The sequence below is a fragment of the Anolis carolinensis genome, chromosome 3 (assembly GCF_035594765.1).
Source record: "Anolis carolinensis isolate JA03-04 chromosome 3, rAnoCar3.1.pri, whole genome shotgun sequence".
Lineage (NCBI taxonomy): Eukaryota > Metazoa > Chordata > Lepidosauria > Squamata > Dactyloidae > Anolis > Anolis carolinensis.
In genome coordinates this window covers 263103338-263119866 of record NC_085843.1, presented here as the reverse complement: position 1 = coordinate 263119866, position 16529 = coordinate 263103338, and the positions used below count along the sequence as shown (strand labels likewise).

The following is a 16529-nucleotide window of genomic DNA, read 5'->3' as shown; positions in this document are numbered from 1 at the left end:
ACTCAAAGCGAACCCATTGATTATGGCCATGAAAGCCTTTGACAATACAGAGAAAGGTAAGCTTTCAAATATGAAAAACTACCACAGCACCACTTTATCCCTTTGGAAAAGTAGGTAGGCCTTCTTATGCATTAAACCCTGTAATTCTTTTAGCTTCTCTTGTTGAGTCAATTATAAGGAATACAACACTGTGGCTAAGAGCTGAGAAAAGGCTTTTGGTTTAAGAGCTTTGTAAATCTTTAAATGGGTTTAGGTTTCAAAGTGTGCTTGCTGGACTCTGAGGTCAGTTGCTAGAAATATACCTTTAAATGCATCCCGCCCCCTCCAATACACAGGCAGTCCCCAAGTTACAAAGAAGTCCAGTAGGTTTGTTCTTAAGTTGAATTTGTTTGCCACAGTCAGGACAAGTGCACTTTTGAAGTGTACCTCCAGCCAAAAAATGTATTTATTAGCTTTGGATAACATAGGGAAGAAGGGTTAACACTCCTGAGGTGTTTGTTTTGCTGCCTGTGCCTCTGTTCAGAAGATTTCCTCTCAATTTCTGTCCCTGTGATAATTAGATTTTGAAAAAAATGGCTTGTTGTGGAATCAGGGATTGGTGGTCAAGCTTCAGTGGAGAGACCATTTCCCCATAATAATAACTTACTAGGGTAGATTTCTTTTATTTTCTCATCTCACCCTCATTCTGAATTATTAATCATTCGTAAGACAGACATTTGTAATGTGAGGATTGCCTGTACTGTGTATTTCATATCTGAACCAAGAAAAAACTGCACCCTGCAACACAGGGCAGAAAGCGAGCTTCTGATGAACACAGAGTACTGCATTGAAATTTTACATTCTCCAAAGGTTGTGTTTATGGAAAGGATCAGAACACTATATTATGCTCAACAAGAAACTGCTGCTGTTTAGTTCTCTCCCTGATTATTGTTGTGCACCCAGCATCACGACATGAGCACATTACATGTTTTCCATCCCCAGCTGCTGCTGGTAGGAGTGGGAAAAGGCATGCAATGACTTTATAACAAGTGCAAAAAATGATGCGCATCGTGGTGGGAGAATATAAGAACTGTTTTCTTTCATTTTTATTGAGAACTAGCTTGGGAACTCGGCGATGCCTGGGTTATTTGATAAAGGCATGATTTCTCTTTGATTGTTAGGTATTCTCAGTTTGAGTGGGTGAACTACAATTCCCAGAATCATGGGTCAATCCTCCCCAAACCCTGCCAGCATTCAAAGTTGGCTATTTTGGGTCTGTGTAACAAGTGTGGTCCAGATCTGTCGCTGGCTGGTCATTGCCTGGCTGCAGTGCTCTCTGGATGGGGATGAACTGCTACAACCCCCAGATTCCAGGGGCAATTGTCCCAAAACATCTGTCAGTATTCACAGCAGGCTATGTTGACTCTGTGTGTCAATTTGATTCAGATTCGCTGGTGGCTGGGTTCAGTGCTCTTTGGATGCAGGTGAACTACAACTCCCAAAATCAAGGCCCTTTCCCACAAACCCCTGCAGTATGTTCAGTTGGTCATGAGGCTTCTCTGTGCAAAGTTTGATCCATTGTAGGTGGGGGGGAGGGATCACTGTTTCTCTGGATGCATGTGAACTATATCTCCCTTTCCCCCAAACTTGTCCAATATGCTCTTTTGGTTATGGGGGCTCTGTGTGCGAAGTTTGGTCCTGGTCCATCATTGGAGAGTTCGGAGTGGTCATTCATTGCAGGTGAACTATAAATCCCAGTACTGTGGAGTCAATCCCCCAAACTCCTCCAGGAAGTTTAGTTGTGCTGTGTTTGTCCTGCAGACAGATTTGAAAGGGAAGGGCAGTAGGCAGGGTCATGCAAATTCCACACCAATGGAGAACCCTGGGATGCCTGCCTGTGGTGGTGGACAATGCAAAATCTAGGATGAAATGGTCCCCAAACGAAAGCATCCCTTGGGTGGTGGGCCGTAGTGTTTGGGGAGGACATTGGCAGGGTTTGGGCTGCATGTTCATGGAGCTCACTGTAACCGCAATGTCAGTGGAAAAGAGTGACTTGCTGGCTCCTCAGCACTGGGAACTAGCTTGTTTGTGGAGGCTGGAGGCTGTCTGTGTGAGCGGACACCTGTGCCACATACACACATACAGGTTTTCACTTTTATTATGGATATAGAAGATATAGATATGAACACCCTCTGCCTTCAAGGTGACAGAATACAGGAAAACCACTTTTAGCAGAATTCAGGGCAGCTTCATGACTTCCTTTACAAAGGGCAGGCCTCTGTTTGAAGCTGTCCTCCTTTATTTGAGCAGCTCACCTGTCTGATTCAAGTTGAATGACAAAGAATCAGAGAAATCATAAAGGGTCTTGAAGCTGTCTTTCAAAAATAAGCACCTGGACAGCAGCTGGACATCTGAACTGTACACATATATAGAAGAAAAATCTGAAAAGCTATAGGGAATCAGTGTTAGCAATACTGGGCTAAGCAAAGCAAAATTCTGTCCCACTATAAGGCATTCTCGTATGGAATTCCTTCTGATACAAATGAGTTACACAAAGCCATCCACTTGAGCTTCATTTCATTTACAGTTGGAAAGTCATAGGGATGTTTGTGTTACATATGCAGGTTTATTATTATGACACTCTGAGATCTTCTCCGCTAGACTGATAGATAATTTACTGGATTACATTAACAAAGCAATTTCCAAGCTGTAGCTGTTCTAAATTTGGAAGTTTAAAATACCGCAATCGTTCCGAGAAAATGAATGGAAAAACTACGCATGCAAATCATAGACGTCCCTACAGTGGAAACAGTTTAATGCTTGAGTAAACAATTTCTTTTAAAACTTGCATATACAATTTGCCGTTCCATAAACAGCTTGCATTCTCTGATGAATCTCCTTTGGGGCGACACCCTCTGCTGTCAAGAATTCAGTGACTGCATGTTGCTTAAGTCACATTGACTGACCGTCTGTGCAGGGTTCCATACTTTGCACTTTAACAACACAACTGATCAGTGCTAAGGCTTCCCGCCAAATGGAACTGTAGAGGAGAGTCTACTGAGCAAGACAGTACCTGCCACATACCAGTACTGCCATCTGTTGAGGAGTTACGAAGGTGGAGGCATTACTTTTCATTCAACCCTCGTATAATATACCACAACCTAAGATAAAGATAGTGGTGCAGTGGGTTAAACTGCTGAGCTGCTGAACTTGCTGACCGAAAGGTCAGCGGTTTGAAGCCGGGGAGCGGTGTGAGCTTGCGGTGTTAGCCCCAGCTTCTGCCAACCTAGTAGTTTGAAAACATGCAAATGTGAGTAGATCAATAGGTACCACTCCGGTGGGAAGGTAACGGCACTCCATGCAGTCATGCCAGCCACATGACCATGGAGGTGTCTATGGACAACGCCGGCTCTTTGGCTTAGAAATGGAGATGAGCCCCAACCCCCAGAGTCGGATGCGACTGGACTTAATGTCAGGGGAAAATTCTTTTAAAACTTATATATATGTATATGTATATATAAGGATATAGGATTTATAACTATAGGACATAAGATTTATGTTTAATTAGAATAGACATGTCTGTTTATGAGAGAAATTGTATAGTCAGTCATGTAAATGTTGTTCAAGTATGTTTATGTATGGATAGGCATAATTTTCCGGGCCCAATTCAAGGTGCAGGTTATTACCTATAAAGCTCTAAACGGTTCGGGACCTGCCTATCTTCGTGACCGCGTCGTCCCCTATGAACCCACCCGATCGCTGAGATCCTCCGGCGAGGCCCTCCTCTCACTTCCACCCTCCTCACAACTGCGTTTGGTAGGGATGAGAGCCGTGGCCTTCTCGGCCGTGGTTCCCCGACTCTGGAACTCCCTCCCCAGGGAGATTAGGTTGGCTCCCTCTCTACCTTCCTTCAGGACTGAAGACTTGGATGTTTCGGCAGGCCTTCGGAGATAGTCATTAATTAATCAGCCCCAGTGGGTTTTTAATAATTTATCCTGTTTTTATTACGGTCTTACCATTTATGTGTTTTAAATGAAATTTTTATCTTGTATTGTTGTTTATATTGATATATTGTATTATTGTTTTATCTTTTTATATTGTGATTTATTGTGTTGCTTATATTTTGTTCTTATGTTGTTTGGGCCACTGCCCCATGTAAGCCGCCCCGAGTCCCCGTGGGGAGATGGTGGCGGGATATAAATAAAGTTTTATTATTATTATATTATTTTCTTTATTGGTATTTTAATGTTAAACTTGAATTAAAGAAATAAAGAGATGTGTTGCTTCTATGAAGCCATCTCTATTCTTTGGAATTGCCTCCTTTCTCCTCTAAATCCCCTGCAGATCTCTCAAATTGTTTCAATCAAGAGGCTTAAGTTAGAGGCAACGTATTAAATCTGGTCACATGCCTTCTCTTCAGCCCTAATCGCAATAATTATATGCAGATGCTCCTTACCATATGGCTTTGCCTTATCTTCTCATTCTTTTAGTGACAGCCTTCTTAGTTGCCTCCATCCCACCCACCTTGGACATTTCCTTTTCAATGAAATCTTAGGAAATAAGGAAATATCATTTTTCTGTGTATGTATAGTCCACACTCATCCAGCCTGCTTATTGGAATTATGAAAACTGCATGTCAAAATGGATTTGAACATTACTTTTTAAAAGAACAGGTCAGTTGACAATTATTTTACAGAACTTCAGACAGGATTATGTAAGTCAATTAATACAAGCCTGTCAGAACAAAGTGGTTGTTATTTGTGGATGGAAAGAGAGCAAAGAGGCAACCATGATGTCTTACCAAGAGAGAATTCCAAAGCTTGGCAACAGTCACTACCAAGGCCTATAGTAGTCAGTCACTAGGTCAATCCCCATCTTTTTTGTTTATTGATGATGGGCAAAGATATAGAACTGTAGTTGCTTTCACTTCTCCAAACATCCTGACCACTTCCTCAGGCAGGGCAAATTGAAAAATATCCATTAGCATTTGACAAGCAGGGGCTGGTTTTGCTTGCACTGGACTTTTACCAACTACAACACCTAAATCTGAATGAATTCAAGCAATTTTGTTTGCAAAATGCTGGCCAAATTCTTCACCACAAGCCACTAAGTGGCCTGAGTTCTTTTCTGGGCCAAGTTGTAAAAAGCCTGCTAACCACTTGAAATAGCTCACTGGAGAGCTTGTTGCAGATGGATGGTGGCAGAGGGGGAAACAGACATTTTTGCTGCCCACACTGCCAAGTATTTGGTCAGGCTCACTCTGTATTTTCTGCAAGCATCCTTCTAATCACTCTCTGACCTATTTTATTGCTGCAAATTCCCTAAAGAACCTGAGGACTAGTTTAGCTCAGTGAGATGGAATGACTAGAAATGATCATGCCCACAACATCAAAACAATAAATCAAAACAATCTTAAAGACATATCAGAAAAATATTCAGATCAATCAGCCTCTGAGGTGGATCAAGTGGGTTAATCCTGGCAGAACCTCCAGGCCCCAGTAAGTCTGTACCTTACCAGCAGTGATCTATCTGTGTTTATGGGTCTAGAGCAGTGGTTCCTAACCTTTGGGCCTCCAAGAGTTTTGGATTTCAGCTCCCACAATTCCTAACAGCTGGTAAGCTGGCTGGGATTTCTGGGAGTTGAAGTCCAAAACACCTAGGGACCCACAGGTTGAGAACCACTAGTCTTGAGAAAGTTCCTGAATCTCTAGATCAGTGGTTCTCAACCTAGGGTCCCCAGATGTTTTTGGCCTACAACTCCCAGAAATCCCAGCCAGTTTACCAGCTGTTAGGATTTCTGGGAGTTGAAGGCCAAAAACATCTGGGAACCACAAGCTGGGAATCACTGCTCTAGATCATCTTCATCCAATTCAGGATGAAAAAACAAGGTCAAGAGGATGGAAAACAAGGCCCAACAGTATGACTGGGGCTGATACTATCAACAGGATGATATTCTTACTTTAATCCGGCATAGGTAATTAGTGTAACTAAAGCTGGATGGGCACCCTACCTTAGTTTGAAATCAGGATGTTGAAATGGTTCTATGTAATCTACATCCTGCAAGGAACTTCTACAGATGCACCAGCAATAGGTTGGCAATTTCTCACATGTTTTTAAAGAAGAAGACATCTTACAGTCTTCCAAGACAGCTGAAGTAGAAGATCAGAAGAAAGGAACTATTTCTGAGGTCTGAGAAGCAGTTCCTTTCCATTAGTTTTGTCAGCAGGCTGCTTTACTGGCATAACTGAATATAGATTTCTTTTTTAAATCAACACTTATCTCAGTCACAAGATCACTTATAGCAGTTTCTGCACTTTCCAGCATCTGGTATCATAAATAAGAAATGTGTCATAATGGAGACTAGGAACATTTTAAAATAAATGTAATATTCAGCGATCATATGCCTTTTGCAGAGCTAAACTGAATGCTAGACCTCCTTAGTATTTACATTAATGCAAATTGATTTTAGTGAATTTGTTCTAGATAGAACACAGACCTGGAACATTGCATGTGGTCAATGACTGGGAGTTATTGACAAATTCTGGGAACTATAGGTTAAAAAAGTAACTTTCTAAGCTGCAAACTATAATGAGTTTAGGCCCACAAAGCACACCTGCTAAAATACTACTAGCTTGCATGTAAGGGGAATAGAAGAGATTATTTTGACAGGGTTGTTTTGATGATATATTCTGTTAGTATGGAGCAGTCCTTCCATATAGGTGTTTATTATGATGGTGGTGGTGTTACACTTCTGGCCATCTGGACTTATATTCAGCCAACTCCCTTGACAGAATCCCTCAATTATTTAATGTCAAGTCATAAAAATGCGAACTGTGATTTATAGCCACCGAGGATTTCTAGACAACACAGAAGCTTATGTTTTTTTCCAGACAGATATGGAATAGTTTCGATTTACAGGAAAATTATTTCTAATTTGTTATTTCATTAGGAACTTGAAATACGATGTTAGGCAAAACATACCAGGCAGACAAGACATGAGTAACTAATAAACACAGGCTTTGATTCATGCTAGCTCTTGTTAGTTTTTCACCTCAAGAGAGTTAATCTTATAATACTCTTCAGTGGGAATGGACAGTAAAATATTATTTTCCATTTACTTTAATGGATTTTTGGATGCATTATTAATATGCAATATATAATGAATAATTGCATACTTACATTTTTATGCCATGTCTTTTTCTGCTGCACAAGGTTTTCAATAGATTTTAGGCTTAAAGCATAAATTATAGCTACCCAGGGAAGGGTCTGATTGCATATACTGTTCTTTTCTTTATTATAGTATTGTTTGCAAAAGAAAATAGGCTAGCTCCTTGCTTCTTTGCATCAGTCATAAGCTCCCTTCCTATTATGCATGCATGTTTGTAGTTAAAATATTCAAGATTTCAGTCAGAGAACAAGAAAAGTGAAGTTCGATTGAGGGAAATCCTATATTTGTTGTTGAGTACCTTCAAATCATTTCTGCCTTATGGAGATCCTAAAATGGCCATATCTCACAGTGTTTTGCTGCCAGAATTTTTTCAGAAAAGGTTTTCTACGCTTTCCTTGAGCTTGAGTCACTTGCCACAAACCACCCCATAGTTTTTCATGCATGAGAGGGAATTTGAATGCAGGTTTCCAGGAACTCTAGCTTAACACACAACCCATTACTATGTTATGAGGGCTCACTGTAGAGTTAGCATTAAAATAAGCAACAAACAGCTACCTAGGAGTAATAACCCACAAAGACAGCCATCAGCAGGAAAAGAAATCATAATTAAATAATGTCATAAAATGGTAAAGAAACATTGCTAGAATTTTTATACTTTAACTAAGCAGAATTCCCCATGTGTTCGCTCTTCTTGCTAATAATAACACTAAACATCCAATCCTGCCTAACAGAAAATTTTCCAAATGAATAAATGCACACAATCTATTGCTTATGGTTACGTTCTGGTAGAACCAGACTTCAGTTCCACAAATACACCCAATTTTATTGGAACAGTGAGGGCCTTGAAGCTCCCTGATCTCTTGCATCAAATTTATTTTTAAATCTGAACAATGTTGATGACATTTTCATAATGAGGAAAATAGGCGTTTCCAGGCACTGAATTTTGCAGGATTGCATCAGCTTTTAGACATAGGAGTTATTGATTCTAGGTATTCATACCATGCAGCATGATACTGAAACACCTGCTCTCACAGACTGGACTGGTCACAAGGGTATTTCAAAGCAAGAGTCAGCTGGCTGGAATCTGGGGCAATAATCTTGCATGCAGAACTCATGTGAATTTTGCTATTTGCCTCTATTAAATATTATTTGCAAATGTCATCTGCTGGCTCCATATTTGTAGGTAGTGAATCTATTTCTGGTTTCAGTCCAAACTTTACAGGACTTTTCAAGATGCTGACCTTTACCCCAAAATAAGCCCAGAAGCTTAGATAGTTTTGTTAAAGTTCACACTAAAACCTGGAGTGGATTTGCCATCCTGATACCATGGTAGCCTCCAGCCACCACTGATTATAGCACTATTATGGGAGGAACCCATATATAATCCTAGTATTGTGGAGGTAGCAGAAATGATATGAATATTGCCACAAATTTCCAGGTTGGAAATATCTAGTTCAGGAGGTGGCAGATTTGGAGTTTTCAGAATATACTTGTTTTTTTTCCTGGACAAAACTGCAACAAAATAATACTGTATTTCTTAGATTCTAAGATGTGTTTTCTCCCATATAAACATCTCTGCAAAAGCGAATCTTAGAATTGCAGGTGCATATCTATATCTATATAGCTTTTTTCTATTGGTGGTACTGAAATTAGTGTGCATCTTACAATCAATGTTGTCTTAGAATTGAAGAAATACAGTAATCCTTCCATTGACAAATCAACTCTTTGTTTTCCGCAAATCAGCTTTCTTCATTTTAGTATGAGGGAAAATGAACTTCTGAGCTTTAGAAATGGTTGTTGATCTACAAATCACTTTGAGATTTACAAGTAGATCTTGATCACTGCTCTTGTTCATGGATTTTGGTTGCCTGAGGTTGGCTTGTGTTGACCGTGGTGGATATCTTTATAGGTTCTCTGTATAGTCATTAATAATATGGATCTTTCAAGCACTACCAATCGGAAAGCAGTGCTCATCTATTCTGTTTTTTCATGTTGATAACCATATTTGCATCAAAGAAGTACAATACAGATATCAAATAGTAACACTGTCAATTCAGTTACTATCCAGCCTTAACATCATGAATACTTCAAAAAGAATTTTAAATACTGAAGAAATTATTCATAAAAGGTATTTCTGACATTTCTTGAAATATGAACATCTTTGCTCACCCAAGTTAGAAAATAATGTAAAAGCATATATATATCAATACATCTATCAATTCATCTAGGGGCCACGGTGGTGCAGTGGTTAAACCACTAAGCTACAGAACTTGCTGACCAGAACATTGGTGGTTCAAATCCGTGGGATGGAGTGAGCTCCCGTCGTTAGCCACAGCTTCTGCCAAGCTAGCAGTTCGAAAACATGCAAATGTGAGTAGAACAATAGGTACTGCTTCGGTAGGAATGTAATGGTACTCTATGCAGTTATTCTGGCCAAATGACCTTGGAGGTGCCTACAGAGAAGGCCGGTTATTTGGCTTAGAAATGGAGATGAGCACCAACCCCCAGAGTCGAACCCGACTAGACTTAATGTCAAGGGAAACCTTTACCTTATCTTTATCAATTCATCTAAGAGAAACAGATTTTATGAATGTTGCTGTAATTAATTAGTTAACTATTTTAATTGATTTGTATTGTATTTTATATTTTTATATACGTGTGTTTTATTGTAAGCCGCCCTGAGTCCCCTTTTGGGTGAGAAGGGTGGGATACAAATGTTGTAATAAATAAAATAAATAAATAGAATAAAATTCTAGAAGAAATTTATTTATTGATATGGAAGCAGACATTTTGCATATAACTTTGGAAATGCAGGATAACTATGACAAACGTCATTGAAAATGAAAGATGAGTAGAAGCTTTATGAAATTGGTTCTTAAACAGCTGAGGGATTCCCCTTTGTAGTTAAAACTTCAACAGAGAGAACACTAAAGATAATGTCATGCATCTGCAAAGCCTTGGACTTTAGCTTTAGACATTTGCTGGAAACTGTTTGATATTATGCCACATGGAAGCCATTAAAATGAGAAATGTGCACAACACAATTTCACTCACCGAGAAGAAAGGCTTGGCTTGCCACTTTTACTACAGCTGGTATAAATTCCTGGGCCATCATCAAAGAAACTTCCAAGTGCCAATTTTTGCCTGATAGACTCTCTCTCATTTTTCTGAGCCTAAATAAAATAAAGAAATTTAAAAAATTTAAAAATGCAGAAGTAAACAATTGTCTTCAACCAACTGACAGTGATTCACATTTGAGTCTAAGCAGTGCATTCAAATTAATCCACCATGTCAGCATTCACAAAACAGTACTTTAAGATTAACCCAACACGTCAACACACAGCAAGAAATGATTAGAGTACCATTACATTGAATGTCACTCAGAGAGATATTTATTCCACAGTTCCTAACAAATACTGAGTATGTGTTGGATTTAAGCCTCTTGACTGCGGTCTTTGAAGTTGATCGTGACTGTAAATAATAGTTAAAGCAAGGGTTTAACCAATATTTAAATCTGTGCCAAGGCACCCTCATCTACTAATTCCTCTAATGAGTCACTTATTTCATGTTTCAATTAGTGGAAGGATGTGTGTGTGTGTGTGTGTGTGTATACATATGATCCTTGTTTTAACAATCCAGTTAAAAAATTACCAGCTTGCTGCATTTTTAGAATTCCAAGGCTAGTTCCTCAATTATTCTTCAGTTTCCCCTCCTCTCCACACTAGCATGCCCAGTCTCACCACTTTAACTGCCATGGCTCAATGATATGGAATCTGGGGAGTTGTAGTTCAGTGGGGAATCTCAGCACTCTTTGGCAGAAAAGGCTAAAGCCCTTGTAAAACTACAACTACAATGACTTCATAGTGTTGAACCATAGCAGTTAAAGTGATGTCAAACTGCATTCATTCTACAGTGTAAGTACACCCTTGCAAGGATAAAATGTAAGCGCAGCATGTCTACTATCTTGTACATCCCGTTTCTGTGTTTTATATAATATATAAATGGTTCCCCGACCTTTGTGATTTTATTTTTAAAGCATAAAATTGTCAGTAGTACTTCAGCTTGTAGCTGGTCTGATGCTCTTACATGTGAAATTGTTAAATTTGTGGTGTTAGTACAGTCATAGTTACTCTAATATGAAGTTTCCTTGACAACATTTATTTGCTCTGCCGACTGACATTTTTCAGGGTTTACAAAATTGCGATATAAATGGAAACATTTTCAGCAGTATGTAATAGATTGAACGGGGATGATAGTGGGTATCTAATGAGGGGGTCCTCTGAGATTTCCTCTATTATATAGCAAGTGAAAACGAATGTACCAGATTATTAAGTTCAGCAAATCTGCTTTTAAAGCTATTGATTTTCCCGTGTGATGCAGTTTGTTTGCCTCTGCACTTTTTGAGACAGAAAAGCAATATGCCAGAAGCATGATACATTGCTGAGGATCTTACCTGAAGATATGGGGAAATGCCTTCGGTTAGCTGCAGCATCTACATGCAGCCATTAATGAATACTACTAATGGCATTACTGCTCAAAATCACCAGGTAGTATATTTCATTTAAATGGAAAGGATAATGCAACATCTTTTGGACCAGTTTGGCATCAGTTTCCAAATGCAAATAGGAAGAAATAAAGCATGTTTTTCCCTAAACAGAATTTAAGCATGGTGGGCATCCTCAAGAGTCCAGAAGGCTGAGCTGCTAGATTTTCAACAACTCTAGGTAGCTAAACAGTGATGACATTCTGGGCAAAAAAGTGTCTTCCTCTTGAGATTTCTATTGTCACTGTTTGGGGTACAGTGGTTCTACAAAAAGGCAATTTGGTTCTTAAATGGCAAATTTGCTTCAAAAATAATTTCCTAGCATTTTTGAGAGATGCCAAGGATTGAGGTACAGTGATGGTCCCAAAGGAAACATGATACCAACACTGACACAGAGCACCCACTTTACTAATTAAGAAGCCTCATAGTTTAACAAACTGTTTCTAATTCAGGTCTTAACAGAAATCTCTTGCAAGAGTAGTATTTGTAAGATCTTCATATGAGATGCTGATCAACTTAGAACTTCTTACACTATGTTTGAGGATTAGCACTGAGCTTTACTCCCAGGTACTTGCAGAACTTTCTTCCAACTAATCAACTCTTCACAGAGTATTATATGGAAGACAGATGGTTAGATAAACTATTAGGATAAGACCTCATGGATGGCAGATGTGTGTGTGTGTGTGTGTGTGTGGACCAACATGGCATTTATGTTCTGGCCTGAACAAAAGATGCAAGCAAGTGCCATTCACACACACAAACTTATTAATGTAATCTTCTTGCTAGCTCTGAGGTTCTCAACCTGTGGGTTCCCAGGTGTTTTGGCCTACAACTCCCAGAAATCCCAGCCAATTTACCAGCTGTTAGGATTTCTGGGAGTTGAAGGCCAAAACATCTGGGGACCCACAGGTTGAGAACCACTGTGCTAGTTGGTCATACAAAGAGGGTTGAATTTCCAGCTATAACTACAATACTCTAATTAGACTTTGGGGTCATCTATATGTGCCAGAAATGTGCTGAGTAGGGTACGCTGGATAATCACCAACAGAGTCCACATAGCCAGCTACTGAACTGATTTGGCCTTTTGGCTTATAATCTTTATTTGTCCTTCCCAGCATGAGAGTTTCTGTAGATTGAGGTTCAAAACAACTGGGAACTGGAGGTTCTTCACTCTTGTTGTACATGAAAGTCTAAAATACTGGCAAAGATTGCAAACTGTGTCATACTTTCGAAGATTATCAGATGCTCACTCTGTTTAATCATACAGATTAAATGTATGTGTCTAATTTTGTGTCCCAGTCCTATATATATTTACTCAAGGCAATCACATTTTACCTACAACAAAAATAGCACAAGGACCAATTATGTTATGATTATGATATAAGTACAAGCAATGCTGCAATGACAGTTAATACTGTAACTAATGGAACAGTGGAAATTGGCATCAATAGCATCATTATAAAGAGGCAGGCAGAAATAAAATCTGTTGGCTGTAGCAAAAATCACAGTAGGAGATCAAAGAGTTATTAGAAAATCATTTGATGCATTTTTTAAAAAAGGCTGTGTACATATACTTATGCCCAAATAATGTTGGTTTTATGTTTCATGATATGGTAGTGGAGGTCACTGGGTCTTTCCAACACATTAAAAAAACTATGTTATAGCAACATATTGGAGGCTTGGGGTTTATGCTATTAACACTGGCAGCTAAACTACAATTAAGGAACCTAGCCAACTCATTTAAAATAATGCAAGTCTAGCTATTCTGTTAGGCTTACAAATCTTCTGGCCAAATATTTATACAAATGCACTGTAAAGGTTGTTTTCAAGCCATTTATCTGATTTTAAAATAATAAGCTGTCTTCCTAGACATTTAAAAATATAGTTCTTTAGCCACAAAAACTCTCAGTGGCCCTCCTGATGAAATGCCTTAAAGGATTTAATAAACAATGCCAGGGTAGTGTTTAGATTCACAAACAATATGCTCAATTTAAATACTAATAAGGAAACCAATAATTTCATCAGTACCTGACTGATCATATGCAAAGGAAAATTGGATGGGTATAACCATGCTTAAGGTTCTTTTGCTGACACACAAAGCCTTAAATAACTCGAAACTAGGATACCACACAGATTAAAAATATATAATCATAGGCATACAACAACTGCTACCTTTTGTTATTTGTCATCAAATCAACTTCAATGTATGGTGATCATATAAATGAGAGACCTTTAAGAAGCCCAGATGTCCACTGGCCTGCTAAAGTTTTACATCTTGTTACCTCATGGATTACCATTCCCATCCAAATGGCAAGCAATTTGCTATTATCTTCAAGTATTGTAAATCAGCAGAACATAATTTTACATTTCCATTAATCTGAACTGCAAATTGAGAACAAACCACAAGTTACTGCTCTGGATGTAATGGGAAACTATGGCTAGCCATGAAAAAGCTAGAATTTGTGAACTCAGTTTGTTAACTCATTAACCAATGTATGGTATGGAATATTCATACGATAAGCATGTAAAAAGTCTGAAGGCCTGTCTAATGTAGCACACCATAACCAAACAGTTGCCTACAGGATGCCTATAAGCAGGGCATGACGGAAATAGCATTCTCTTGCTTATGTTGCTCAGTAACTGGTATACAGATACAGACATAGATTGCATACATATGTAGATGAATAAGCATGCAGATATTTAGGCATATCTGATACTGAAAGTAATATAGCCACCATGAATATCATTGATTAATAATCTTTTAAAGTCATTCAAACTGATGACATCTTCTGACAACAAATTCTTCTGCATAGCATGTAATTCTTCTCCTTTTTTACTGCATATCATTCATCTTCATTAAAGCTTCCCTCCTTCCAATTATTGTGATATTACACATGTTTTTATGTACTTGTAAGATGGTATTAACATCCTGTTACTAATCACAAGTTTCCTAAACTAAAGAGCCCAAAGGTTTTAACTTTTTCATCAAGGGCAGGGGGCATTTTCCAATCTCTTGATTGCTTTGCTCATGTATTTCTCCACCTTCTCCTATTCAGCAATATATTTATTTTATTTTTATTTATTTTGCTTTATTTTTATCCCACTTTTCTTCTGGTACAGAACCCAAAGCTTTTTGTACATAATATTCTATCTGGATCAACGTCTCTGTAGACAGCCAATTCTCTCACACCAGAAGCGACTTGCAGTATATTCTCAAGTCGCTTCTGACACGATAAAAAAAAAAATCTGATTTAGGCCAAAGACTTGTCAAGAACAATCACAGTCTCTGTGAAAGAATGAAAATTTGAACTTGCCTCTCCAATATATAAAGTCATGTGCTATAACAGATAAAATCGCAGCAGAATGTGGACTACTTCGAAGTCATCCATGTTGAGTACAAAATGATTTATTGAAGTTAATGTATGTTTTTCCACTTACAGTATAAAATTTGTAGTGACTGCCTGGATAGTCAGAGAAAATCACAACATGGAAATATCTTTGAAGCCTAGCTTTTTTAAAAAGTATGAATATTTGATATCATAGCTGTATTTATAGCATGGATTACATTTTGTTCTATATAAGAGAAAGCTAACCTATATAGCAGATATATTTTATAAGAAAGGGAAAAAGAGTTCTAAACTGCTCTATTGGAGCAATATACAGTAGTTGGCAGTCACCATTATTGCACATATTTTTTTCAAGATGTTTGACAATATTACTATGAAATGGAAGGAAATACAATGTATACATGTGCCTCTGGTATACAATGTGGTAACAGCACTAGTAGAACATACCATAAACCCAGATAATAGTCTACTAAGCACTCAGATTTTGTCAACATCTTTATCCAGGCTTCATGTTGTTTATTTAACAGGATACAGGATGACGTTTTCTTGCAGTGGCCTTAATGAGTTTAGTATGACACATTAGTATCAAAAGAATGTATATGGTTAACGTATCTAAAGCTCTGTTCGTGCTAGCTATTCACAAATCAGAGACAAAGAGAACATGCCTGTCATCTTCTCCGAGAGACACACTTTCCTGGTTCCCATAAAAACTGCCAGGGAAACTACTACACTGGCTCCCCAGACAGCTTGCTTAATGGAAATTTAATTAAATGTATGCATTCACCCTTTTTCCAAAGAACTCTGAGCAGAATGTTAACATGAAATCAACCTGCAATGTGGGAGAAGAAGAGAGATGCTCAAAACCACCCAATGAGCAAGCTGAATGGGGATTTGGCCCACCGTTCCCATATCTAATAATACAGCCAGTGAACACGACAAACTCCTAGTGATTAACCTAACATAGTTTCCTATAAATTCATTTTGACTTTTTTTGCCCTTAGGAGAGCTAGTGAGAAAAATCGTTCTCTTTAATACAGTATGAAAGTTAAACTAGAACACTGAAAGAACAAGTTACCAGATAAGATTTGCAGCTTTAGCATCAGAGAGGAACTTCTAGTGATGAAGTCTCTAGATGTAGTATTTTGTTTCAAAGACTGTTTTTTGATCTGTTCCTCTCTTGGTATGCTTCATACAAACCTTATCGAATGAGCTTTGCAGCCTTTCTGTGTTTTATTGCTGCTTTTATGGTGTTTCAGAAATTCAGGCAACCTATTTCCTATAATTTTGTCTGAATTGTTAAGGAGTGTTTGAATCCCACTAGGATCATTAGGTGATCGTTCATCTAGCAGTAATAACACACTAGAAGATAATTTTATTGATCCCTTTAAAGTACACTTTATTTCACATATTGCCAATAAATGAGTTTTATATGTTAACGGTGTGCATTCTTAGTAAGCTTTATAATGAATATGTGCAAACTGAAAATGGTATT

At 38.3% G+C, this 16529-nt stretch overlaps 1 protein-coding gene across 10 annotated transcripts in view; it reads right to left on the bottom strand.

Annotated features, from left to right (window-relative positions):
• schip1 (schwannomin interacting protein 1) overlaps positions 1–16529 on the bottom strand; it is a 510540-nt gene that overhangs the window by 16163 nt on the left and 477848 nt on the right. For 9 of the 10 annotated variants that reach the window (XM_008106099.3, XM_008106101.3, XM_008106102.3 and 6 more), the window contains one exon: positions 10202–10320. In XM_008106099.3, coding sequence (XP_008104306.2) covers positions 10202–10320 — 119 coding nt within the window. Of the gene's footprint in view, positions 1–10197; positions 10321–16529 lie in introns of those variants that run through there. The other variant, XM_062976719.1, reaches the window with a different exon arrangement.